Here is a 25,187-nt window from a genome sequence, read left to right on the forward strand (position 1 = left end):
CCAAGTCATCGTTTGAACTATTATAACCTATGAACCATAGTCGTTATAGACTTGTTCTTGTTCGTGTGAGCTTCTTTTATTTTTTTGATAAAGGATATTATCGTGTGAGCTTCTTAATAGAGTTTCTTCGTTTTCCTTGAGTTTTCATGTAAATACAATTTTGAGCGCTATGTAACAAAATTGAGTTCTTGGTAAATCTTGCGGATAAGAGTTCCGCCGAAATTCATTCCGTAAAATATTGGAAAACATGTAAAATTGTGTTTAAACGACAAATTGTTCAATTCAATCTAGGAACAACTGGATAAACCAAGTTTAAAACAAACAAAAAAAAAAACAACTGAATAAACCATACAATATGATATCATAATTAGTTCTGAAAATTTAAGGGGCATGTTTGTTGGAAAAAAATAAAAGCTTAAGTTAAATCGAAACAAACCAAACCTATTTCTTTCAGTCTCTATTTCATTTCATGTATTTGTTTAGGTTTTAACAAAGAAGCCTGAATAAATAAACATTGATGAAGGAAAGCAAAGCCATCAGAGTGTGGACCAACGCGCCACTGCGCATCCGTCACTTGACCGCATGGATCTCCGTGTTTTCTTCTCGTTTGTTTAATGTTTCTCCTCTTTGATTATTGTAATTAATTAGTGAATAGAATAGACAACATCAAGTTGTTAACCACAGTTAATCGTTGACAAAGAAAAAGAAAAACCATAGTTAATTGGTCAACTTGGTTAACCAACTATAGTTTACGATTTTGAGTTTTTATTTTGTCTTCTAGTTTACAATTAAGCCAACTTCATCCACATTGTATTTGATGCTGCAAAATAATATATTACCAATTAGTAAAATACTAATATTTCCTACGAGTTACAATAAGGACATAAAATTTGAATGATAAATGCCGCGCGCTAGCAAAATACTACGCATTCATAAGCTAACGAGAACTAGATTTTGTGTTTGCAAACAAATTACATAGACTTAGTTGATTTGAAGAGTAGAATGATTACGGATGCTATAATTTTTTTAAAATATTGACTAGGACATATATAGATGATGGATCCAAATGACTCAATGAATATAGACTATGTTCAAAACCATGTCTCATGAATGTTGGTATAGAAGATTTTTAGGATCGATCAAACGTCGTAGACTAAATATTTTGACACAAAAAAGTATAGCGCATTTGATCTAATGATGTGTTACAACGTTAACATCATATCTCATCTACCAAGAACTGGGACTCCACCAACTATCTGGTCGGGTAACCCAATACTTAAATCTTTCAATACTCTCTTCGGTTTGTGGAAGTAGATCTTGAAAAAGGTAAAAAGAATCACCTGTTGCTTCATATCAAAAACGCTGCCTATGGATTATTGAGTTTAATATTTGAAATAGAATCTTACACTCACCAGCCTTATTACATTTTTTCGGAAGATTTATTTAGGACTATCTCAAGATCTTTTCGATGGAGTACTTTCGGCAAATATCTTTTTTTTTTTTTGTTTATTGAATGTAAAATTTATTCAATATCGAAAAACACGATTTTTTACTTTCGGCAAATACACCATAGGTGTTCTAGGTATTCTTAGTTAATATTTTCGTTGTCTAAATCTTAGTTATCTGCATATTTTTCCTAGTAGTTTTTGTACAAGCTAAATAAATAACCATTTTAGTTTAACGGTATTGGTTCTATAGAATGTCCTGATTTTTACCAAGAAATATATCCAAGTTAAAATATTTAAGACATTGTACAAAAAATAAGACTATCCGTTTATAAAATCAAATGGAAGATAAATAAAAACAGATTATTTCCACAATCTTGGGATCTCGATATTGTGTCCATTGCTTTATTCTGCGAGAAGACATAAAACAATGGTAGCTTCTTTGATAATATATACATCCAACGAAATCTAGAACCGCAATAACGTCTTTATACATACTCGACAATATTATATATAAAACTTATGAGTAACTTCATCTCGAATTTGACATTAAATAAACACACATAGAATAAAACCTTACAATAATAATTGTCTCTTGGGGCCATTGGGTCTAGAGAGAAGACTTGGTCTTCTTCCTCCTCTTTCTCTACTTCATACATATTTCATTATCTCAGGTTTCTATATATTTTCTTCTCTACTTTTTATAATTTATCCGCTTGTCTGCTATCTCTTACATTAAATCTAAACCTAAATCAGTAGAATCTCTAATCCCGTTTTTAATATACTTTTCTTTTTCATCAAATTTTTTTTTTCTTTTTGTGTTTGGTGTTGGCATGGCTGGTCTTGATCTAGGCACAACTTCTCGCTACGTCCACAACGTCGATGGTGGCGGCGGCGGCCAGTTCACCACCGACAACCACCACGAGGATGACGGTGGCGCTGGAGGAAACCATCATCACCATCATAATAATCACAATCACCATCAAGGTTTAGATTTAATAGCTTCTAATGATAACTCTGGACTAGGCGGCGGTGGAGGTGGGGGAAGCGGTGACCTCGTCATGCGCCGGCCACGTGGCCGTCCAGCTGGATCAAAGAACAAACCGAAGCCGCCGGTGATCGTCACGCGCGAGAGCGCAAACACTCTTAGGGCTCACATTCTTGAAGTCGGAAGTGGCTGCGACGTTTTCGAGTGTATCTCCACTTACGCTCGCCGGAGACAGCGAGGAATTTGCGTTTTGTCCGGAACGGGAACCGTCACTAACGTCAGCATCCGTCAGCCTACGGCGGCCGGAGCTGTTGTGACTCTGCGCGGAACTTTTGAGATTCTTTCCCTCTCCGGATCTTTTCTCCCGCCGCCTGCTCCTCCAGGGGCGACCAGCTTGACGATATTTCTCGCCGGAGCTCAGGGACAGGTCGTCGGAGGCAACGTAGTTGGTGAGTTGATGGCGGCGGGGCCGGTAATGGTCATGGCGGCGTCTTTTACAAACGTGGCTTACGAAAGGTTGCCTTTGGACGAGCATGAGGAGCACTTGCAGGTTCAAAGTGGTGGCGGCGGAGGCGGGGGGAATATGTACTCGGAAGCAACTGGCGGTGGCGGAGGATTGCCGTTCTTTAATTTGCCGATGAGTATGCCCCAGATGGGAGTCGAAAGTTGGCCGGGGAATCACGCCGGCGCCGGTAGGGCTCCGTTTTAGCAAATGTTTAAGAAACTTTAATTGATTATTTTCCACTTATTGTTTTCCTCGGAATTTTATGAAATTATGATTTAAGAAAGAAAACAATATTGTTCATGTATTGACCCTCTTAGTGCATGGTTTCTTCTATTTGTTTAATTAACTAGCTCATAAGAATTGTCTGGTTTAGGAAAAAAAAAAATAAGAGAATGGTTTGGTTATTGTTATCAATTTATCCACATGTAAAGCTTCTAGTTCTCTTAAGCCTCTAGCAAAAAAAAAAACCATAATTTCTTCCGTAATAGTGCTCGCTAGGGCAAATTCACATGGCGAATAAAACTTCTCTTTTTCAAATTTGAGGTCACCATTCACTACCATGTTAAAGAAATCAATAAATGACGAGCGTAGTAAACGACAAAAAAAAAGATTAAAAGTAATAGCGGCATAAAACAAAGGAAAGTGCAAGTGGAGTGCTAATTAAGAAATTAAATTAGATAATTTGACCAATTCATTTCCAATCATGCCCTTAATTGCACAACCCATTTGATGCTAAGCTGTCATGCACACACGCAATAATCTAAAGTAAAGTAGCCGAAATTAGTGTTCATCACAAAACAATTAGTATTGATTAACTAACAGTCATTACTTTATTTCTGTCGCATATTACTATAATATTGCTTATACCTTGGAGTAACTAAATACTCCCTTTGTCCCAATATATAAGATGGTTTAGAGCTTTTCATTTGTTCTATTATATAAAATTTTCTCTAATTTCAATGCATGATTTCTATTAGTTTAATAGTTTTTAATTATTTTAATTATGTAGTATCTTCTTCTATTGATTGAATTTTCATAAATGAGAAAACATTTATTATTTTTTAATCTATGTGTTTTTAGTCCAAACATCTAATAAAATGGGACAGAGAGAGTATCAATATAGGACAATTTTGGATTGGTTCATCATTTAAATCTTACCCGGTTGTGGATTCTAAATTTCAACTACGAGCTTGCCTATCGTGGTAAATAATAATGATAATGCAATCCAAAATGTTATACAAAAATAGTAATCAAAAAGCACACATAGACAACATTAGAGATGTATACTACTGATTTTGTAAAGGGTGACGTAGTATACAATTTAGTAATAATATACTGTAGTTGTTTTATTTTTTGTCAACAATATATTTAATTATCCAAGTATTAAAGTGTTGATAAAAAAAGTATTCTAACTGTGGGTAGTGAAGAGACAACCATGATTTCGACCAAGTACCACGGATCATTCTTCTATCTTCATTGGATTTTGTATCTAACTAACTTTTACAAAAATATTAATATTATCATGAACATGATCATGTTCTATAAGAAGCTAATCTAAGTTTCTTTATATAAAGTCTGTAAAGGTGCAAAAGATTACTTGCTAATTATAGTTTGATATACATAATGATTAATACTAAAAACATTAATCAAACTATCACATCCGAATGTTTGACTGCCAATTTTTGTTGGTTTACTTAAATATTGTAATGCTTATTGGTTATATCTTTTTAACTAGAATAGCTATATTGCCAGAGTACCACTTACCAGTCCGGTATTACCAAAGTGTCTTTTAAGTTTGTTTAAACTTCATTACTTTGTAGTTTTGACCCTTTTTTTCCTCAGTAGTTGAAACAAAACATTAGAATTATAAAGAGAAGAATCTTTGTTGGTTTTATTTATTAAATTTCAAAACAAATTAAGGGCCATACCCGAACCGAAAAACTCGAACAATACCCGAACCGAACCCGAACCCGATTTTTAAAAATATCCGAATGGGTCCTAACCTCCTACCCGAAAAAAACCCGAACCGAACCCGAACCGAATCCAATACCCGAATGTACCCGAATACAAATATACACCTATAAATATTAGTTATATTTATATTTATAATACCCGAAATACCTAAAATTACAATCATAAATCCGAATATATTAGGTATTTTAGATATTTTTGGTTATATTTGGGTAAAGAGTAACCATTGTATTTTCGATAAATCGAATATTTCGGTTAGATTTGGGTATATATGAGTTAAAAACCCGAACCCGAAAATATTTCGGGTATTTTTGGTTATTTTCGGGTATTTTGCTTTTTTATTAAAATACCCGAACCGACCCGAACCCGAACCGAACCCGAACCAAATTTTTAGAATACCCGAATGGGTCTTGACCCCCTACCCAAATAGACCCGATACCCGAAAAAAAAGAACCGAACCCGAATGGGTACCCGAATGCCCAGGCCTAGTTTTATTTATTAAATTTCAAAACAAATTGAGGGCCAGATCAAAGGCCCACGTATGTAGCATATATAATACTTTAGATAAAAACTAGTGCAGTAGTGCTCCTTCTCGTGATCTAGCCCAATTAAACCTAGCCGACAATTACTCCCAAAAAAAAAAAGTTATATGAATGGCTCATATCTTCTTCACTAAAAAAACACACTGTTATTCCACGTTAATCGCTTTTTCTCCCCTAACAATCTTGAGCATAGAAATCAATGATCTCGACAACATCCAAATCCGAAAACGTAGAGGCATCGTTCCGAAGAAGCCACAGCAAGTGCTCAAACAAGATCGAGTCGACATGATCAAGCCACACCACTCTACCGGTCCGGTTTAACCGGTTCTTGGTACGATCCTTAGCTGAGCCTATCAAGACTCTAAAAGGGTACTCTTCGAGTACATACGGTTCGACCATGAACTCCTTCTTCTCCTTCCCTACCACCACCCTTATGACTGGATCTTCCATATTTTCGGTGAGATTCCGGTATGCAAACCGCCGTGAGTCGGCTGAGGAGAGACGACGGAGTTTCATTACAGGCGAAATCAAACAACCCATTTGAGAGAAGAAGAATCAGAGTTGTTATAGGGATAGATAATTCAAGAAAGAAAAAAACAGAGTTTATATATAAACACCAAAGAAACGAAGAATACGAACACAAATTAATGGTTTTAGATTAAACGCGGTTTATTTATGTAAAAACCGTGTAAAAGCTTAATGTAGATTTGCTACGTGGCGAACTATGGTTAGTTAATGTAGTTGCGATGTTATATGTCTAGAGTTCGATGGCCGACCCACCGGCTAAACTGTATTTCTCCGTCCACTTGTTTGTTTTTAAACAGAGAACGATTTCACATGAAAGTATATGATAAGTTTCCAGCTATATACCATTGTACCAAGAAAAATATATTAGCTATATACCATTGTACCAAGAAAAATATATTTTCTAACAAACTTCTAGACATCTACGCAAAATTTGCATTTTTATCCAAACTATGTATGTTACCGAAAATGATATATCGTTATATATAAGTTTGTTATGGCATATGAATAGTTTTTTTAAACATAAAGTATGGCTTACGAATATTGATTTTATGAATTGAGAAACCGATTTTCATATCTACAAAACCATTGTAAAAATCAAACATATAACTCATAATTATATTGTTATATATATATATATATGTTATATATATATATCAGCGAGATATTTGAATAACTTTTATATGTTTCGTTTTGCATATATGTTGTATCTATAATGCAACCAAATTTTGGATAAATTTTAATATATTTTATGTGTTATAAGTGACTAATAAATTAAAACTATTTGACTATTTTTTTATTTGTTTGGATATTATCTTTTATTTCCGATCCTTCGCTTTCACTAATTTCAAAAACTAGTATTATCGTTATTCGACGTATACTGTATCATTTAGTATCACAACCAAGTTCTTCCGCCGTATAATGCTTCCGCCTTCACTAGCTTACATGCACAAGTGATTTAACTACGTTTATTTCTGCAAGATTACATTATTTTTTATGCATAAAATAGCAAAAGAAACTAACCAAGAAAATTTCAAGACTGCTAATCTTATATTAGAAAAAAACGTACATATTATATTGGTAAACAAGACGGCTAATCTTAATATAGCTATAGAGCTAGTTTTAGATTTGTCCCGGCGGGTAATTAGCTCCGGTGGCTCGGGTAGGGTAGGTGGAGTGACCGGGAAGACGGTGGCCGTGAACCTGAGCGTCTGCAGCATGCTCAGCCTTGGATTGATGGAGGTCAGCCTTGGCCTGCGCCTCCTTAGACTTCTCTCGCTCTTGGGCCAACTTCTTCTCTTTTTTGGTCCTCGCCATCGTCTTCTCTGCATGACCTTGAGCCTTTGCGCCGCCGATGTGGAGCTTCTCCTTGGCCGTACTGGCCATGTCACTGATCTTTTCCTTCGCCGACTGCATCTTCTTTCTTCTTCTTCTTCGATCTTCTTGATCTTATCAAACTATAAACTTATTTTCCTTTCACTTTGCTTTATGTCTTAATTATATGCTTTCCGATCTAATTTAACGACTACTGGGTTATCACCACGTGTAATACGTAGAAACGTGTCACAAGCTACGAACATGTACGTGGGTACAAAAGCAATCTACACGAACACGACAATATATAGTTTCTTGATTTTGCATTATCTTTTCTTTCTTTATCTTTTCAGATTCAGAAAGTGTTATATAATATTTTTAAGTTAGCTGTTTCAACCAAAAAAAAGCTGAAAAATTATACGTTTGATAAAAATGTTGATGTTATTTGGATAAAAACATCTTTGGATTTGCGATGTAGTTCAAAAACTCGTTACATTGCTTCCGTTTAACCAATACAACTGGTCACATTGCTAACATGGAACGTGAGAGATTCCTTCGACCCTCCTTCGCTAATTGCCCAAAGATCTACAATTAGGGATTGTTTCATAGATTGCCTAACTTGATGTCAATAATTAGCTAGTATAAGCAAATCACTTGACGAGTTATGAATATAGATCAATATTATTTGCATGGGTAGCTCATTATATTCTGCGTGAGGCTATGTTTTAATTAGTCCAGTCTTTATCGATGGAGCTAGTTTGGTGTGGCTCTTCTACACTTCTACACTTTTTTTTTTTCCTTTCAAAAAATTGGAGTGAATTACCCAAATAAAAATATGTATTAATTTAAGGCACTACTACATATATGATGCAAATGATAAAACTTTAAACGAACAAAATATATTCCAAAATGAGATTATATATACAAATATCGAGAAAATGATTTATACCATTTTTTTTTTTGTCGTCCGTAATTAATTATAAGCTCAAAAGAGCCATTCCTGAGGAATGTTGTTTACATAAGTGATGTAAGACGGCTCTGTACGAACTTTTCGTGCCAGATTATCCGCTTTAACATTAGCACTACGAGAAATTAAAGATAAAGAGAAGCTTGAAAACTCTTCCTTGTCATTGTGAAATTCCTCTAAATACACTGAAAATGCCGGCCATTCAGTTGGAGAAGACACCATCTTCACCAGATCAGAACAGTCTGTATAAAACGCCACCTCTTGATTATCTGCACCAATCATACACTTCATCGCCCAGAGAAGGACCTCGACTTCTGTATGTAAGGAAGACAGACTTCTACGGAGGTTGGCAGCTCCCATGGTTGGCGGCTCTCCATTTGACGATGTACAGAACCACTCTGTACCAGAGAACTTATCACTTCCTTTCCACGATCCATCCACGAAGCAACGGTACCCTGAATAATTCGAATCAAGAGAAACCTCCCGCACTCGGGACCGAGTTGTCGAAACAACAGAACCATGATTTTCTTCTTGGAGCTCTAATTGAGCCGCTTGCCATAATTGTGCGTCTTTTTCTGCTAATCGTAATACCTCTAACGGATCTTTATCTATATTTTCAAAGATTTTTTCATTTCTTGCTTTCCAAATATACTATATAATCCATGGAAAAACTGAAGAATCATAGTCTGAAGGTATTCTCCAAAATAAGTGATCCAAATTTGCAAAATGATTTATACCATTTATTAGATACGAAAAAAGAAAAAAAATGTGAAAGAATTTATTTGACAGAAAACAAAAGAGAGATTAGTGTTAAGGAAAATTAATGTCCAAATGTCCAATTTTCATTTTGTTAATCATACATGATTACACATTTTTATGTACATACATACAAACATATGATTTAATTAAACCTTTATAGAAAAAAGATTGAATCGTTGGAGACGAAAACAAAACAAGGTTTAGTTCAAATAGACAAAAAGATTTGGTCTAAAAGAAAATCGACAAAAATCTAAAAAAATAAAAAAAAATCAAAACAAAGCGAGAAGAGCCAGAAACAAGAGTGTTTGACGGTCTACCTTTTTTGGTCAAATAGATGACGACTCTCTCTGCTTTTGCTGACACTAAACTTAATTACTCTGTTTTTTTTTTTTTTTTTTTTTTTTGACAAATTTATATTATCAGGAAAACAAAAGAACAAAAATTAGTACTTTCTTTTGCAATTAAACCCCAAGTTTTGAAATTTCAGTATCTCTCAAACTCTCATAACCAGCGAGAGAGTAGAGAGTGTGTGGAAAGAAACTAGGAAGTTGAAGGAAAAAAACTTGAATCAGAAGATTTCCAGCGAGAAAGATGGCTAGAAACAGTGACTATGATATGTGCAAAGAAGAGCGGAAGAGAGAGAGCTTCTTCAAGGTTCTACAAAGAGTTGATTTTTCTTCCGAAAACTTGGTAAAATATCTTCTTTAACTCTTCATGTTCTTAAATTATGTAATTTCTTGTTACTTTTAGTTTTGAAAGGTTGAAACTTTGGTTCTCTGTAACAATGGGTCTTGTCTTAAAGGTTGAATCTTGTTAGTTATCTTTGTAAGGTTTCCTTAACAGTCTTTATAGGTTCCAGAACATGGTTTTGTTTCTCTGTCTGAATGTGAGGATATGTGCTTTATTGTCAACTTTGTTTGTTTTGGATGAGATCTGGTTTCTGGCTTTTTTTCCAACGTCTTGGTGTGTTTGTCATTTGTGTGTAATGGGACTAGTTTCATGGTGAGACTGATACTTAGGACTCAATTACTTGATGGGATGTAAAAAAGGTTCACTGTAACTGAAGAAACATTCTTGTTGGGTATGTTCTTCTTCTTCTTATATTTTCTCTTCCTCTTATTTGCATAACCAAAAAGAGAGCACTTCCTTACGACTTTGTGAGAAGCTTCTCCAACAATGAGCTCTCCGGTAAGATGAAGATAAAAGCGCGATGGGGAAGTTCTTGGGAAGTAGAAATCTGCAAGAATCCCAGATTCTATTTCATGGAGAAATCCGGATGGGTGAAGTTTGTGAGGGACAATGCCTTGGGAGACAATGAGTTTCTTACCTTCACTCACAAAGGAAAAATGCGTTTTACAGTGAACATCTTCAAGCAAGATGGCAAGGAGATGCTTCAGCCTCCACAATCCATGGCCTCCATGGCTTCTTCTAGTAAGATTTGCTATTCTGATTATGAAGTAGTGAACTCGATAAAGACATTAGTTGAGTCTTTACTTTTGATGATGAAACAGGGCGCCGGCGCACTAAAACAGAACAAGGAATATCTTATCTTGCCACGACAATAACAGCTGAATCTAATGGAGGAGAAAACTACACAAGGAAGCTCAACTTTGAGAAGAAGAAAGCTGCGGAATCCCAAAATTCCAAGAGGACCGAGAAAGTCTTTAGTGTCCGAAGGGATTCTGCAGGTGCCTCTTCATCTTCTGTTGCAGAATTCACCACCTTCATCAAGAAATCATACCTTATCTTCATGGTAAGATAAGACAAACCAAGAAACACTTTATTGTGCTTTGTTTTGTGAATCAAAACATTATTCTGATTTTTCAGAGGATCCCCAAATCTGTTCAAAGTATTCATATGCCGATGCAGAGAACGATTTTCAAGATACATCTCCCAAATATGAAGAAGTCATGGAATGTGGTTTACTTGGTGGCAGATAGGGGTGCAAGCTTCTCTGGTGGATGGAAACGTTTGGCTCAAGAGTATCCTGTAGCAGTTGGAGACACTTGCAAGTTTTCATTCATCAAACAACACGAGCTGATTCTCTTTGTCTCAAAACCCTAAGAGGAGCTACTCACTAGTGATGATGGATGTGAAGGTGTCTTGGAGAACAAGCAACTGAGAAAAAGACTGTTTATCAGTGTTGTCTTAACTTTTAGTTTTATGTTATGACTTAGTTCGGTTTAAATTCAGAATGTCTATGGGGCGGATATATGTAGCTTGATATGTTTGGACCAATTTTAATATGTTGTTTCAGTTTGGCTTTACTTTGCTCTCTAACTCTTAATTATATTCAAGAACCACAAATCTGTTGGAATTCGATTGTGGCAGATGTATAACTACTGTTCATCATCAGAGAATTCAGAGCTATATTATAAATTAAGTTTCTGGAAAACATGAACCGATCGAGTTTCTCAGAAAAATTTGCGTATCAAACAACCATGTTACTTTGGTCCAAATTACCTGTTTTGGTCTCCTTCTAAAGCCAAAAACACCAACCAACAAACAACTATATAAGGTTTAATTGTGAAGCACTATTTGAATATTTTAACTCTTTCAGAGACCTAACATCAAAAGTCTGATATTGATGTTATGTTCCAGGAAAGAGATAATTACACATTTGAACAAGACAAGGGAACTGCTTGGTTATAAATACCAATTACTGACTTAACTCGGCCTAAATGTGGCTCTGAATGTGCAACGCCATGGCTTTTGTTGGGTTATTTGCATATCTTACAAAGAAAAAAGCTTTTCAAGAGTTACTCTTTGCTGGAATCAGCATCAGAGTTCCCATATACAGCAGCAAAGTAGTAGCTCACAGTCTTAGGTGTTACGCCAGGGAATCTGTGGGAGCTATCCGGTTGCAAATCGATCTTAACGAATGGCCATTGCATTGCCTGTGCGGCTGCACACTCTTCCCATCCGTCCCCGATCACACAGAATCTGAATTTTGGGTGGTTGAAACGCTCTTTGATCCATTTGAAACATTGGAGCTTCCCCACATCTATTGAACTGTACACTGAAGAAAGGCAAAAAGAGTTAAATGATGTAGTTTGCTTTCACATAGAAATGCAAATGCATGAAGGAGCTTGCAGAGTAGCAAGATATCAGAAGCTAAGATATCCCATCGAAGGAGATGTCTCCGAGCTTACCATTTTCATGTCTTAGGAATGTATCTAGCCGGAAAAGCAGGCACTTCACGAGGCTCGGTATGAGGGCCCCGGAAGTCACTAGAATATGTATATCCTGAGAGCTTTGATCGATTGCACTTGGTCCATCACTGGACTCTTCTTTCACACATGAACACTGCTCCAAGAAAGCCCTTGCTGCAATTGAGACAAAACCATACTGAGCAGTGGATGCGATAAAGAAAATAACCACAAGAAGCAGACAGTTCGACATTTACCCGAAGAAAGCCACCGTTCTGTGTATTCATCAGTCACATTATACAACTCATCCAACACATTCATCGATTCACTGTCAAGGAATGGACACAAACCCTGCAATTATAAAGAGATGAGATATGTACTTGAGGCATATAACATCAGCAACAAATAACATATAAAATGTATCAGTACCTTTTCGTATTTGTGTGCAACAGCTCGATGCCTGTACGCAAGTTTCCTCTTGTTCAAGTCATCAGTAGGAGTACTAAAGTCGTCTTGTTTGAAGTCATAGAGAGAAAGATCCTTTCCGTCATCGTACTGTCTCAAAGAATCAAGAAATGGCTCATTGCATTCCTCAATCTGCAAAAACACAAGACTAATGTTTTGTAGGTGACAGAGTTTACGAGGGCATCTCATCATTCCCGTTCTGAACCTATCGTTAAGAAAAGACTTACTTGCTCGTAGAAGAAAAAATCGTCACAGATCTTAAGTATGTGTTTCTCCCACATCCTCCCAATCTCTACACCTCTTTTAACATCTTTGGAGCCATTAAAAGACTCAGCATAAGTCCCATTTAACAGAGATCTAAGTAAGATAAGAGTCTCGTCCATGTCCCATACATATACATTCACTGGTCCACCATCAGAAACCAAAGTTCCGAGCTTTTGTGATGTATTGTCATTCATAATCTGTTGTATTCCTTCATCAAATGACAAAAAGCATTCAGAAGGAGCCACAAAATTGCGATCGATGAGAAGTAACTAATTCACGGCACCAACATTGGCTACTAATTCACTGATGAAACAATCAGGGACCAGTGGACTGGAATAAGTTTCATGGCGGAAACAAAACCAATAAAATTCCCAAAAGAGCAAACTTTACAACAAACCCATGACTAATTTCACTAAACAAAACCTAAGAAACTTCGATTAACGATTCTAGGTAAATTAATTAAACAAAATTAGAACTTTCAGATCAAACGAGGATCGATGACAGATAACACAAAGTTCAAATTTTTTTTAAAAAACCCATACCTGCCGATAAGATGAGCAAAGATAGAGCTCCGGAGCTAAGTGACGACGATGCTTCAAAGATCACAGACGAAGTAAACGGCGAGCGAAACGGCGTCGTTTGATATCATTTAGCTTCTGGCCCAATTAAAGGCCCATTATGTTCGACAGTCACAAACACACCAGAAACTGAAGGAAGCTTTTTTTTTTCTTCTTGCATGACCCTTCGCTTCTCTTCTCTTCTCTACGGGAGTTTGATTATTCAATCTCAGCTGAGAAATACAGCAATCGCCGATCAGTAAGTTCTTCTAAACTCATCTATGTTGTTTGAAATCTGTAAGATTCATCCATCATTTTGCCGTCTTCATTAAAACCCATTTCTCCTGATCCTGCTTTGGTTTGTGTTTCATTTGGGGGATTCAATGATCTTCACTCTTTCAATCTCTGTGGAATTTTTCTTTTCCTTCAGATTCTCGTATATACATAGACGTGCCTTAAGTCTGATGGGTTGTACTGTGAGGGAGAAGCATGTTAGGCCTAACCGGAAGACCCGATCCGTGAAACCCGAATTCGACCCGTGTTGTTTGCTCGACAGGACCGCTCTATCGAAATCGATTGTTGAATCGAGTCTAAAGCATCTTGTTTATCATCCGGGTCTTCTTGATTTGTGTCCTGAGTCTAACCCTAGTGGCAATTTTGAGGATAATGGTTGGGGTTACTGTACGGAGGAGCAATTAGAGGATATTTTGTTGAAACATTTGGAGTATTTATACAACGAAGCGATTTCGAAGCTTGTGGCATCGGGTTATGATGAGGATGTGGCGTTGAGAGCTGTTCTTAGTAATGGGTATTGTTATGGTGGGATGGATGTTATGACGAATATTCTGCATAATTCTTTGGCTTATCTTAAGAGTAGTACTGGTGAAGGTAGTAATGTGAACAATGATGATCAATCAGAGACGGTTTTTACGGATTTGAGACAGTTGGAGGAGTATTCGCTTGCGGGTATGGTTTACTTGCTGCAGCAAGTTAAACCTAATTTGAGTAAAGGTGATGCAATGTGGTGTTTGCTAATGAGTGAGCTTCATGTTGGGAGGGCGAGTACTATGGATATACCGAGTTCTGGAAAAGGGGATAGTAGTAATGTAGGGGTTGGTGGTGCTATTTCACCAGCATTGTGTAGATTCCATGGAGGTTGGGGTTTTGGTAATGGGAAAGGACCCAAGTTTTCAGGGAATGGGGTTTCTTTGTGCAGTGAAGAGTTAACATTGCAGAGAGAGATTGATTGTCCGAGGAGATTTAATCTTTCACCGTCAATGAAGTCTTTGTTGAGAGAGAATGTTGCAGCTTTTGTTGCTGGGTATCGTGCTAGTATGGAGCAAAAGAAGCAGATGCAATTGCAGTCTGAAACTAGTAGTAATAGCTTGTCTTGCGCAGCTGCTGCTACATGTTCAGAGACGTGTGAGCAGCCACGTAACTTGGGGAATGAAGAAAGTGTCAGTTCAGTGCTGGAGAAATTCCGGGATCTGAACCTTGATGACAATGTTGATTCAGCACCTGAGGAGCTAAAAGATGATGCTTTAATAGGACTACTTCATCAGGTTCAGGATCTTAAAAAGCAATTGAAAGAGAGGAAAGACTGGGCTCAGAAGAAGGCAATGCAAGCTGCCCAAAAGGTCAGCGATGAACTGGCCGAGCTTAAATCATTGAGGAGTGAGAGAGAAGAAATCCAACAGTTGAAAAAGGGGAAACAAACTCGTGAGGACTCAACCTTGAAAAAATTATCAGAGATGGAAAATGCTCTTAGAAAAGCTAGCGGTCAAGTTGACAAGGCAAATGCGATAGTAAGGGCACTTGAAAACGAAAGTGCAGAAATCCGGGCCGAAATGGAAGCTTCCAAATTAAGTGCATCAGAATCTCTCACGGCATGCATGGAGGCATCGAAGAAAGAGAAAAAATGCTTGAAGAAACTTGTGGTGTGGGAGAAGCAGAAAATGAAGTTGCAGGACGAGATCACAGCTGAGAAAGAGAAGATTAAGGCCCTCAATAGGGCTTTAGCTCAGATCACACAGGAAGAAAAAGAATATGAGGTACCAAGAAATGCATTATCTTTGTTTACACACCGAGAATCTTCGGGATCTTCACAATTTTTGAGACTATAACCTGTGGAAGTCCATTTAGTTAGGATTTAAGATAAAGTACCCTTCGTTTTTGAATGCGCGGTCTAATTACCCTGAAAAAGTCAGTGTTGAAATCTGTTCCAAGGAATTACTACACCTGTTAATACTTTTCACGGGACAGGTCTTTCTCTCTATGCTGCTAGATGGATCATATTTGCATAGAGAGGTTGTCTATTTTTGGGAACTTGTAATGTTCTTTTCATCTCGTTAATATGTATTTGCAGGCGAAATGGAGACAGGAACAGAAAGGTAAGGAGCAAGCTATGGCTCAAGTGGAAGAAGAGCAGCGCTTGAAGGAAGTAACCGAGGCTAGCAACAAGAGAAAGGTGGAAAGCCTGCGGTTAAAGATTGAAATAGACTTTCAGAGACACAAAGATGATCTCCAAAGACTGGAACAAGAGCTGTCTCGGCTCAACAAAGCCTCTTCAACTGACTCAAGCCTCCAATCCAATAACACCTCTCACACAAAGGGGAAATCAGACAAGTCGAAGGGAGAAGCAATGTCTAAGCTGCTTGAAGAGCTGGATAGGCTTGATGGATCATATGAGAAGGAAGCAAACTATGACCGGGAATGTCTGATCTGCATGAAAGATGAGGTTTCGGTTGTGTTTCTTCCTTGTGCTCACCAAGTGGTCTGTGTGAGCTGCAGCGATAGCTTCATGGGCGGCAAAGCGACATGTCCTTGTTGCAGAGCTTCGGTTCAGCAGAGAATCCGTGTCTTTGGAGCGAGTTCTTAGTAAAAAAGATAATTATCTGGGGTTCAAAGATCAATCACACACCACAACTTCTTTTGTCAGGTATAATACTTTTGTTTGTTTGTTTGTTTATGTCTCCGTCTCTCTGCTTCATATTGTCTCTTATCTTCAATCTGAGGGTTTTGGACTATTTGCATCTTTACATTGTTTTGAGTTGTTGAAAGAAGATGTTGCCTGGTTTATGTTCTTCCCAGGATTCACAATGTAAGTAAATAAAAATTCTACCTTCTCAACCCAATCTTGAGACGTCGTCGTTTTTAACTCAACGAACCATTTTGTCACAATTTCTGACTTGATACACATGAATACACTTGATATGTTTTCCTTACCATGAACCTATCACAATAGCTTATAAAATGTTTCATTATTAGCCACTTCGCCTCTAACTTGTGTGTTGTGGCGAAAATAAGTTACGCTTTACAAATATCAACAAGTGTCATTTGTTATCACAATTGCTTTCAGCTAAAATATTATGGGTGGCAATTTGAATTATGGAAAGAAATCTCTTAACATTTCAATAACCTTCGACCGAACCGGTTTAGACCGGTACAGACCAATTAAAATCACGGAAATTCAAATCTATATCATATTAAAAATCGAAAACGCTTCAGAGTTACGTATAAATAGAGGTTGGTATATTAAACGGCGATAAAAACATTCGACGTAGAATCCGGCTTGGGAGACTTGAGTCGCCGCCGGTGAATACTCTTCCATACATTCCGCCGTCCGATTCCTCTTACTTGGCGTCTTTTGGTAAGCTTCATAACCTATCATCATCTTCCTTCTCCAGCTCTTCGAGTTTCAGAAAACCTAGATCTCAAAGTGTTTGTCCCTAATCTTTTAGGGTTTCTACCTTGTTTGATCATTCTGAAAATTGTTTGTCTTCTCTCGGAATTCAATTTATGTACATACACTCACTCTACTTATGTATCTCTGAAACAAGTGATTTTGAAATTTATAGCTCTCCTGTGTTGATTTCGTGGTGTTGGTTTATGATTGTAGTGCAGTGAGAATGGGGAGCAATGATTTGAACACCTGGGTTTCGGACAAGTTGATGGTTCTGCTAGGCTTTTCACAAACTGCTGTCGTGCAGTATCTAATTGCAATGGGTAATCTTGGTGTTTCGTTTTCGATCATCAAAGCAAAATCAAGCAATTTTTAGCTGACAAAGTGAGGTTTTCTTTTCTTGCAGCTAAAAAATCAAAATCACCAGATGAACTCGTCCGTGAGTTGGTTGACTACGGTTTTTCTTTGTCTGGTGATACCCGTGCTTTTGCGGAAGAAATTTACGCCAGAGCTCCCCGGAAAACCGCTGGTGTGAATGTGAGCTCCTCAATGACTCTCCTACTCTTTTCTTTTTTTAGTAGATAAAGAATGTATGACATAAACAGAGTCATAATTTGGTTGGTTTTCTTGGTTTTTTCAGCTCTACCAGCAACAGGAAGCAGAGGCAGCGATGCTGTTGAAGAAGCAGAAGACTTTTTCCCTTTTAGAGGCTGATCGTGATGAAGATGAAGGCTATGTGGAGAAACAATCTGCTTTGGAAACCGGAAAGTCAGATAAAAGCCGAAAGAGGTTCAGGAAGAAAATTGAGCAACTGGAAGACGACGATGATGATGAGGCAAATTGTTTTCTATTCCCATGACAGACTTCCATTTTTTTCTTTATGGTAAGATATAGCTTCATAGCTCTTCTAATCATGTGGTATCCTTTCTGACTAAACAACAATGCAGGTAGTGATTGTTAAAGAGGACAAAAGGAATGTTAGGAGTAAGGTTTCCGAAGGCGAGGATGATGGCACTGAGGTATATCTAGCTAGTGGTTACCCTTAGGGTGTTTGCATTTCAGTTATGTTTTGGATCCTTAGGAAAAACATAGTTATGTGGATAATACCTGCTTTCATAATTGATTTTCTGAAAATCTGCTTCAATCATAAATAATTGGCACAGTCTGAAGAGGAAAGATTACGTGACCAAAGGGAGAGAGAAGAACTAGAGCAGCATCTAAGAGAACGAGATACTGCACGGACACGAAAGGTATGTCTTATCTGTTATGTGCACCGAAAAGATCCTGTTTTTAGTAGTTCTTATGTGTTTTATTTGCATACCTCACAAGGAACAAGCTATCCGTTCTCTTCTTGACATCTTGTTTTCGCCAACCAGCTGTTTTGTTTTGCGGAAACAATATAAAAGATGAACTAGTTATCTCATTCAACTTGCTTTAAGTTAGAAAACAGAACTGCCAAATCTCTGCACTTATTATGCCATTCAATCCTGTATGCTTTAGATGCTTTTGCTAGTTAAAGAAAAGTATGTGAGGATTCATTAATCCATTTCATTATTTGCTATCTCATTTTTTTGTTACTGACCTGTCCCTTTCTTTTCTTTAATGAACAGCTAACAGAGCCAAAAATGTCAAAGAAAGAGCAAGGTACGGCCTATTATAGCTCACATGAAAATGTATAAGCATCTTTGTGTTAAATTATGGGTGAAACCAAATTTTTGTTTCTTCTGCTGGACTCATTTAGAAATTCTTATATTGCAAAACAGAAGAATTTGTTCGAAGAGACAGTGCTGTTGAGAAGGGTGATATTGTATCCTTAAGGTACTTCATTTCTCTAACTAATCTTAACTTCCCGGCATCTATGGTCTGTGATGGTTCCTCTTTGAGATAGACATAAAAAGTATGCATCCATATTGATATACAGTAACAGGGCATGATTGACACTATAAGATACCTATTGAAATACCATGTAAAGTTGATTTTCAGTTAAGAACTATTGACGTTGTCAACTGTCTCCTCATTAACAATTCTTAACAGTCGTCCTAATGTTTGACAATTATCTCTTTAATGTCTTTTCACTCATTCATTGTTATTGATTATGTTTTGCTGATTCAGGAAATTCTCACGGCAAGAATATGTGAAGAAAAGGGAACAGAAGAAACTGGAAGAGCTGAAGTACATGACTTTTAAGAGTTATTTGGAATTTCTGTACCTATTTTACTGTTGATCCTAAATTGACTTCTCCTTTCTCCTCTTTTCTTCACAGGGATGATCTAGAAGATGAACAATACCTTTTTGGAGATGAAAAGCTCACTGAAACAGAAATTCGTGAATTTAGGTAATTAAGACATCTATTGCACCAAGATGGAGTTTGGTTGCTTTGGTGATTATAAAAAGTCACAGTAGTGGCTTACTTTTGGACTTTTTTGTTACAATCTGAAGCTGTGGTATTATTCTGATTTGCTAGGATTTGTTAATTTTTGGCTAATATAATTGAGCATTGGTCGATCTGATATCTTGACAGATACAAGAAAAAAATCTATGAGGTCATAAAGAGAAGTACACAAGAAGAAGATAATGTAGGAGAGGTTATTGCATCTTACTGAACCCTTCTTAAGTTTTTGGCTATTTTTTAAAATGCTTCAAATGTTCTTAATGATTTTGGTTTTCCTTCTTCTGAATTATATGTACTTATCTCTTTCATTCCAACCTCGTTGGAGTACAGTATAGAATGCCGGATGCATATGATCAACGGGGAAGTGTTGATCAGGAGAAGAGATTTGCTGTTTCTGTACAAAGGTACAGGTGAGATGAGAAAGAATGCATGACTTGGAATCCATAACATTCTACTTTGCTTACACTTTAAAGATCGCTCTTCTTCGTGTTGTAAAAGTCTTACGGATGTTCTAAATTATCTTATTTGATTAGGGACATGGGTTCCGCGGAGAAAATGAACCCCTTTGCAGAGCAAGAAGCTTGGGAGGACCATCAGATTGGTAGTTTACTGTTTCGCGCTTTTACCATTGACCAATCTTGTTTTGAATGCATGCTTTTTTTAAAATGACATCATGTGTGATATTTACTAAATGACATTTTCATGCAGAAAACGCAACATTAAAATTTGGTGCAAAGAATAAGGAGGTCTCAGACAATTACGAGTAAGATTTGTTACTTTTTTGTCCTAGTCGTGTTATATTTTAATTTCAAATTTTACGTTTGACTGATTATCCTTGCTATCTTTTTGACCATGAATATATAATTACTTTTGCAGGTTTGTATTTGAAGACCAAATAGACTTCATAAAGGCATCTGTGTTGGCTGGTGAAAATGTATTGACTATGATACCTATTAGGTCTGTAATATTTCTTTTTATGCACTGAGTTTTAGCTGACTACGTGTTTTTTTTCATTACAGTATGAAGATGAAATGCATGCTAAACCATCTCAAGATTCTGCTGGGAAATCGGCTTTTCATATGCTTCAGGTTTTCCTCTTTCTCAACGACTGGAGCCCTATTAAGATGTTTCCTTGCCATATAAATATCTGAATAATTGTATGTTTCCATGTTTGAAGTTTTTCCTGGCAAAAGTTGAAAAATTTTCTGACATGTTTTTATGTTATTCGTTAATTAATCAGGAGGATAGAAAAGCTCTGCCAATTTATTCATATCGTGATCGACTTCTTAATGCTGTGAAAGACCATCAGGTGATTATTCCTTTCATGTCACTTGTTTTTTGTTTAAATTATTGATTCTTACTCTCAAATTTCTAAGGAAAGTTGTACATTTACAAAATTATTTTGTCACATACGAGAGAAGCTTTCTCTAGCAGTCCGTACAGACCAAATTTCATCCTGACATAGCATTTGAGTGTATGACATAGAATTAAATAAGAAAAAGTACTTTGACAAGAGAACATGTATGAGAAAAGCTAGCATATCTTCTTGATGTGGATTAAAAAAATTTCATTATGAAATGTGCATATATTTTTTCTTTTATTTGAATAACGATTTCTTCTGTTACATGTATGATTCAAACCCTTTTCCCTCATTTTTAACTGACCAGGTTCTTATCATTGTGGGGGAAACGGGTTCTGGTAAGACTACACAGATACCCCAATATCTTCACGAAGCTGGTTACACAAAGCATGGAAAGGTACATTTGACCTTAATTGAAGCACATAATCAAATGAATGATTTGCCTTTAAAGCATAAAAGAGGAATTTAAATGTCATCAATAAATTTTTGTGTTATTTATTCTGTAGTTGAGAGCTTTAGCATGTCAAAGTTGCCACAAGCAATTATAGCACATTTATTGAAGTTTTCTGCTTTTCAGAAGCTAGCTTATTAGAGGTTCACCAGGACTGCCTTTGTGCATAATCTTTGTGGCCAGATGGTTTGGAAAGTATAAAAACAAAAAAGGCAGACGTTAGGTAAAGCATAAACAGTTACATAGAACCCTAATTATTTTTTGTCATACGGCAGGTTGGTTGTACGCAGCCTCGAAGAGTTGCGGCTATGAGTGTGGCTGCTCGTGTTGCTCAAGAGATGGGTGGTAAACTTGGGCATGAGGTATGTTTTTTGTTTGTTTATATAAGGTTTTTCCTTGTGGCAATTGTTTGTTACACAATTTCTGCGTATACACTGCAAGAAACTTAAGCTTCGATGGTGCTTGTCACAGGTCGGCTATTCAATTCGATTTGAGGATTGTACGTCTGAGAAAACAATTTTGAAGTATATGACTGATGGAATGCTTTTGCGTGAGTTGCTTGGTGAGCCAAATCTGGGCAGTTACAGGTAATCAACATACCTAGCCATTTGTGTTAGCATGGGGCATGTGAAATATTATTTGCCTACTAATAGCTGAACCTTTCAGTGTTATCATCGTGGATGAGGCGCATGAAAGAACTTTGCACACTGACATACTATTTGGATTAGTTAAGGCAAGTAGATACCTAGCTATCTTTTTACTTTATTCAATTAGAGTTAGATCTTTGGATATGTTCTGATTCTCTCTTCTTATGGCAGGATATAGCCCGGGCTCGGCCTGATCTGAAGTTATTGATATCCAGTGCAACCATGGATGCAGAGAAGTTTTCTGATTTTTTTGACCAAGCCCCTATCTTCAGTTTCCCAGGAAGAAGGTATCCTGTTGACATTTGCTTTACTACTGCACCTGAAGCTGATTACATGGACGCAGCAATAGCTACTGTGCTTACGATACATGTGAAGGAGCCACTTGGGGATGTTTTGGTCTTCCTCCCAGGTCAAGAGGAAATTGAGGCCGTAGAAGAGAACTTGAAGCACAAAATTAGAGGTTTGGGTACAAAGATCCGCGAACTCATTATATGCCCAATTTACGCTAACCTTCCAAGTGAGCTCCAAGCAAAAATATTTGAACCAACTCCTGAAGGGGCACGAAAAGTGGTGCTAGCTACAAATATTGCTGAAACATCATTGACCATCGATGGTATAAAGTATGTCGTTGATCCAGGCTTTAGCAAGATGAAATCCTATAACCCTAGAACAGGGATGGAGTCTTTGCTTGTAACGCCTATCTCTAAGGCTTCAGCGACTCAACGAGCTGGTCGAGCTGGAAGAACCAGTCCAGGGAAGTGTTACCGCTTGTACACGGCGTATAATTACTACAATGACTTGGAGGACAATACCGTACCAGAAATACAAAGGACTAATCTTGCTAGTGTGGTGCTTTCTTTGAAGAGTCTTGGTATTCATAATCTGCTGAACTTTGACTTTATGGACCCTCCGCCTTCTGAAGCTCTTATAAAGTCCTTAGAGCTGCTCTTTGCTCTGGGTGCTCTCAATCAGCTCGGCGAATTGACTAAAGCTGGTAGACGGATGGCAGAGTTTCCCCTTGATCCAATGTTGTCGAAGATGATTGTTGTTTCTGACAAATACAAATGCTCCGATGAGATCATATCAATTGCTGGTATGTTGTCCATCGGGCCTTCTATCTTTTACCGTCCCAAGGACAAGCAGGTTCATGCTGACAATGCAATGATGAATTTTAACGTTGGAAATGTCGGTGATCACATTGCTTTGCTCAAGGTCTGTAAATTTCTCCCCTACTCGTTTTTTCTATTGCAATCTTACTGTTTATTGATATGTCTTCTTTGTTTTCTGCAAGATTTACAATTCCTGGAAGGAAACGAACTACTCAACACAATGGTGCTACGAGAACTATATTCAGGTATATATGTATATATATCATCATCCTCTGTTGTTATTATCTGGTTTTAGTTGTAACACTGGTTTTGAATCCTTTGCGTATAGGTTCGGAGTATGAAAAGAGCCAGAGATATCCGTGATCAGTTGGAGGGTCTTCTCGAGAGAGTTGAAATAGAAGTTAGCTCAAACGCGAACGAGTTGGATTCAATAAGAAAATCCATAGTAGCTGGTAAATTTCTTAGTCTTCAGTTCATAAAAAGCTATATTTGTTGTTGCTAAAGAAGTTGTATACTTATGCTCAGGTTTCTTTCCACACACTGCCAAGCTACAGAAGAATGGATCATATCGAACAGTGAAGCATCCCCAAACCGTTCACATACATCCAGCCTCTGGCTTATCTCAGGTTTAGTTTAATTCTCACTCATTGAAAACATATAACTAAAAATCGAGAAATCTTCTGATGAATCCTTCTCCGATAATATTGTTAGGTACTGCCGAGATGGGTTGTATATCATCAACTAGTCCTTACCTCTAAGGAATACATGCGACAGGTAAAATTCTGTATTTTAACTTTGTAAACCACATTTCGATCTTCTGAACCAAAGCCTTCTTTGGGTTGATTCATTCATCGGGTTTTGTTCCTTTACCTTGGAAAATGCAGGTAACAGAGTTAAAACCCGAGTGGTTGATTGAGATAGCTCCACACTTTTATCAGCTCAAGGACGTTGAAGATGGTAATACTGTGCTTTCTATTCATCTAATCATTTCTTGGTTCTTTAAATCATCTAATCGATCTTTAATCTCTAAGACTAATCATCTCACTGCCTATGTTTCTTGTAGCTACATCCAAGAAAATGCCCAAAACCAGTGGCCGAGCTGTGGTGTAGCAACTTTGATCAAAGGATGATGTGAGAATGATGATTTTTTTTGCTAAATTGTTGATTTGCATATAACCCTCTCTAATTAACTTAGATATTTGAATTAACAGTTGGATCCTGGTGTGAGTTAAAACAGCATGCCGTTTTCAGTTGGTTAGAAAACAACATGCTGTCCGGCTCTAGATAAGTTAAACAACATGCTTCCTGCAAACGGTATACAAAATTACAAACACACAAGTAAACAAAACTAGATGATGATTTTGAGATTTTTCTACAAAACTCAACTGAGATTTATGTGACTTAGAACAATATTAGAATTGCATATTCAAGAACTCCTAGCAATATGTGCTTATCTAGTTTTCTAAAAGCAAATAGTCTTATTTTCACTTAAGATATTTATTTTCCTGTATGAATAAAAAATATCAGTTCACAAACCAGTAACTGAAGTTTTTCCTCTTAATAAGTTACATATTACATAATTACTATTTGTTGCTTATTTTACGTTTAGTCTAATTCTCAGTCACTGAAAACATAAAACCTAAACAAACTCGAGGAATCAGCTTAAACTAATCTGGAACTTGTTCACAAATGCGGGTACCTTATGGGTTGCTTGGATAAATGGGAACATTTTCTTGAGGAAAAGTTACTGGACTCTCGAGGATTCCCAAAGGCTCTGCAGGACCTTACAAACTATGAATCGTTTGAAGCCTGTTGTTATTAACTTTTTGCGTTGTCAGGTGCGAAATGGTCTACACGCTTCTTTCTGGTTTGACCATTGGAATGTGCATGGTCCCTTAATAAGCTACATTGGTGTGAATGGGCCGAGGGATTTACGAGTAAGGAGAGAAGCTCTTGTTGTTGAGGCAGCAAGGAATGGAGGTTGGTGGTTACCGGGTGCTCGGTCAGAGGCGCAACAACAGCTAATGATCACACTCACAAGTCACAACCATCAACCCTTCGACTATCTCAAATGGGTATGATATTTATCTATGGC

The 25,187-nt window shown here is 37.1% G+C and overlaps 7 protein-coding genes across 14 annotated transcripts; 4 read left to right on the forward strand and 3 right to left on the reverse strand.

Moving 5' to 3' along the window:
• Positions 1-2,125: 2,125 nt before the first annotated feature.
• Positions 2,126-3,356, forward strand: LOC9315611 (AT-hook motif nuclear-localized protein 21). Its single transcript, XM_002879498.2, has one exon. It carries the CDS (start codon positions 2,279-2,281, stop codon positions 3,140-3,142), a length of 864 nt encoding a protein of 287 aa, XP_002879544.1. The 5' UTR covers positions 2,126-2,278; the 3' UTR covers positions 3,143-3,356.
• A 2,189-nt stretch (positions 3,357-5,545) lies between these two features.
• LOC9315612 lies at positions 5,546-6,074 on the reverse strand. The gene has a single exon (XM_021028665.1). It carries the CDS (start codon positions 5,989-5,991, stop codon positions 5,626-5,628), a length of 366 nt encoding a protein of 121 aa, XP_020884324.1. The 5' UTR covers positions 5,992-6,074; the 3' UTR covers positions 5,546-5,625.
• An 856-nt stretch (positions 6,075-6,930) lies between these two features.
• LOC9317453 (late embryogenesis abundant protein 18) lies at positions 6,931-7,482 on the reverse strand. Its single transcript, XM_002881341.2, has one exon. It carries the CDS (start codon positions 7,390-7,392, stop codon positions 7,099-7,101), a length of 294 nt encoding a protein of 97 aa, XP_002881387.1. The 5' UTR covers positions 7,393-7,482; the 3' UTR covers positions 6,931-7,098.
• Positions 7,483-9,447: 1,965 nt separating this feature from the next.
• Positions 9,448-11,290, forward strand: LOC9317454 (B3 domain-containing protein At2g35310). 2 transcript variants are annotated; one of them, XM_021027283.1, is made up of 4 exons: positions 9,448-9,706; positions 10,153-10,447; positions 10,528-10,769; positions 10,844-11,290. In XM_021027283.1, exons 1-4 carry the CDS (start codon positions 9,608-9,610, stop codon positions 11,078-11,080), a joined length of 873 nt encoding a protein of 290 aa, XP_020882942.1. In that variant the 5' UTR covers positions 9,448-9,607; the 3' UTR covers positions 11,081-11,290. The 2 variants fall into 2 exon arrangements, with proteins under 2 accessions (XP_020882942.1, XP_020882943.1); XM_021027284.1 differs by having other exon boundaries at positions 10,886-11,290.
• A 236-nt stretch (positions 11,291-11,526) lies between these two features.
• Positions 11,527-13,513, reverse strand: LOC9315613 (eyes absent homolog 4). 2 transcript variants are annotated; one of them, XM_021027282.1, is made up of 6 exons: positions 13,437-13,513; positions 12,858-13,102; positions 12,595-12,762; positions 12,423-12,516; positions 12,169-12,342; positions 11,527-12,035 (listed from the first exon to the last, which is right to left on the reverse strand). In XM_021027282.1, the coding sequence occupies exons 2-6, from the start codon at positions 13,086-13,088 to the stop codon at positions 11,776-11,778; spliced, it is 927 nt and encodes a 308-aa protein (XP_020882941.1). In that variant the 5' UTR covers positions 13,089-13,102; positions 13,437-13,513; the 3' UTR covers positions 11,527-11,775. The 2 variants fall into 2 exon arrangements, with proteins under 2 accessions (XP_020882941.1, XP_002881388.1); XM_002881342.2 differs by having other exon boundaries at positions 12,858-13,091; positions 13,437-13,511.
• A 45-nt stretch (positions 13,514-13,558) lies between these two features.
• Positions 13,559-16,613, forward strand: LOC110228925 (MND1-interacting protein 1). The gene is made up of 3 exons (XM_021027281.1): positions 13,559-13,710; positions 13,882-15,502; positions 15,817-16,613. Exons 1-3 carry the CDS (start codon positions 13,631-13,633, stop codon positions 16,327-16,329), a joined length of 2,214 nt encoding a protein of 737 aa, XP_020882940.1. The 5' UTR covers positions 13,559-13,630; the 3' UTR covers positions 16,330-16,613.
• Positions 16,614-16,973: 360 nt separating this feature from the next.
• Positions 16,974-24,389, forward strand: LOC9317456 (probable pre-mRNA-splicing factor ATP-dependent RNA helicase DEAH6). 6 transcript variants are annotated; one of them, XM_021027276.1, is made up of 29 exons: positions 16,974-17,100; positions 17,350-17,456; positions 17,540-17,670; positions 17,774-17,968; positions 18,081-18,152; positions 18,297-18,383; positions 18,744-18,777; positions 18,897-18,951; positions 19,246-19,305; positions 19,397-19,468; positions 19,655-19,718; positions 19,856-19,935; positions 20,059-20,126; positions 20,234-20,288; positions 20,402-20,459; positions 20,545-20,613; positions 20,766-20,834; positions 21,193-21,282; positions 21,612-21,698; positions 21,808-21,923; positions 22,003-22,069; positions 22,155-23,195; positions 23,275-23,337; positions 23,421-23,544; positions 23,618-23,718; positions 23,804-23,866; positions 23,977-24,049; positions 24,156-24,223; positions 24,304-24,389. In XM_021027276.1, exons 2-28 carry the CDS (start codon positions 17,360-17,362, stop codon positions 24,200-24,202), a joined length of 3,138 nt encoding a protein of 1,045 aa, XP_020882935.1. In that variant the 5' UTR covers positions 16,974-17,100; positions 17,350-17,359; the 3' UTR covers positions 24,203-24,223; positions 24,304-24,389. The 6 variants fall into 6 exon arrangements, with proteins under 6 accessions (XP_020882935.1, XP_020882933.1, XP_020882937.1 ...); XM_021027274.1 differs by having other exon boundaries at positions 24,156-24,389; XM_021027278.1 differs by having other exon boundaries at positions 19,856-19,929; positions 24,156-24,389.
• Positions 24,390-25,187: the final 798 nt, after the last annotated feature.

The sequence above is a fragment of the Arabidopsis lyrata genome, assembly GCF_000004255.2.
Source record: "Arabidopsis lyrata subsp. lyrata unplaced genomic scaffold ARALYscaffold_4, whole genome shotgun sequence".
In the NCBI taxonomy this organism is placed as follows: domain Eukaryota; kingdom Viridiplantae; phylum Streptophyta; class Magnoliopsida; order Brassicales; family Brassicaceae; genus Arabidopsis; species Arabidopsis lyrata.

Bases quoted from the DNA above. Each gene is read 5' to 3' on its own strand.
- LOC9317456 (XM_021027274.1), top strand. From the start codon at position 17,360: ATGGGGAGCAATGATTTGAACACCTGGGTTTCGGACAAGTTGATGGTT. The intron at 20,460-20,544 runs GTATTGACTATG...TTTTCATTACAG, and splicing joins CTGTGTTGGCTGGTGAAAAT to TATGAAGATGAAATGCATGC. The intron at 23,867-23,976 runs GTAAAATTCTGT...TGGAAAATGCAG, and splicing joins CTAAGGAATACATGCGACAG to GTAACAGAGTTAAAACCCGA.
- LOC9315613 (XM_021027282.1), bottom strand. From the start codon at position 13,088: ATGAATGACAATACATCACAAAAGCTCGGAACTTTGGTTTCTGATGGT. The intron at 12,517-12,594 runs GTACTGATACAT...TTATAATTGCAG, and splicing joins TTGCACACAAATACGAAAAG to GGTTTGTGTCCATTCCTTGA. The intron at 12,343-12,422 runs GTAAATGTCGAA...TCTCAATTGCAG, and splicing joins AGAACGGTGGCTTTCTTCGG to CAAGGGCTTTCTTGGAGCAG.
- LOC110228925 (XM_021027281.1), top strand. From the start codon at position 13,631: ATGACCCTTCGCTTCTCTTCTCTTCTCTACGGGAGTTTGATTATTCAA. The intron at 13,711-13,881 runs GTAAGTTCTTCT...CTTTTCCTTCAG, and splicing joins AATACAGCAATCGCCGATCA to ATTCTCGTATATACATAGAC. The intron at 15,503-15,816 runs GTACCAAGAAAT...ATGTATTTGCAG, and splicing joins AGGAAGAAAAAGAATATGAG to GCGAAATGGAGACAGGAACA.
- LOC9315612 (XM_021028665.1), bottom strand. From the start codon at position 5,991: ATGGGTTGTTTGATTTCGCCTGTAATGAAACTCCGTCGTCTCTCCTCA.
- LOC9315611 (XM_002879498.2), top strand. From the start codon at position 2,279: ATGGCTGGTCTTGATCTAGGCACAACTTCTCGCTACGTCCACAACGTC.
- LOC9317453 (XM_002881341.2), bottom strand. From the start codon at position 7,392: ATGCAGTCGGCGAAGGAAAAGATCAGTGACATGGCCAGTACGGCCAAG.
- LOC9317454 (XM_021027283.1), top strand. From the start codon at position 9,608: ATGGCTAGAAACAGTGACTATGATATGTGCAAAGAAGAGCGGAAGAGA. The intron at 9,707-10,152 runs GTAAAATATCTT...ATAACCAAAAAG, and splicing joins ATTTTTCTTCCGAAAACTTG to AGAGCACTTCCTTACGACTT. The intron at 10,770-10,843 runs GTAAGATAAGAC...CTGATTTTTCAG, and splicing joins AATCATACCTTATCTTCATG to AGGATCCCCAAATCTGTTCA.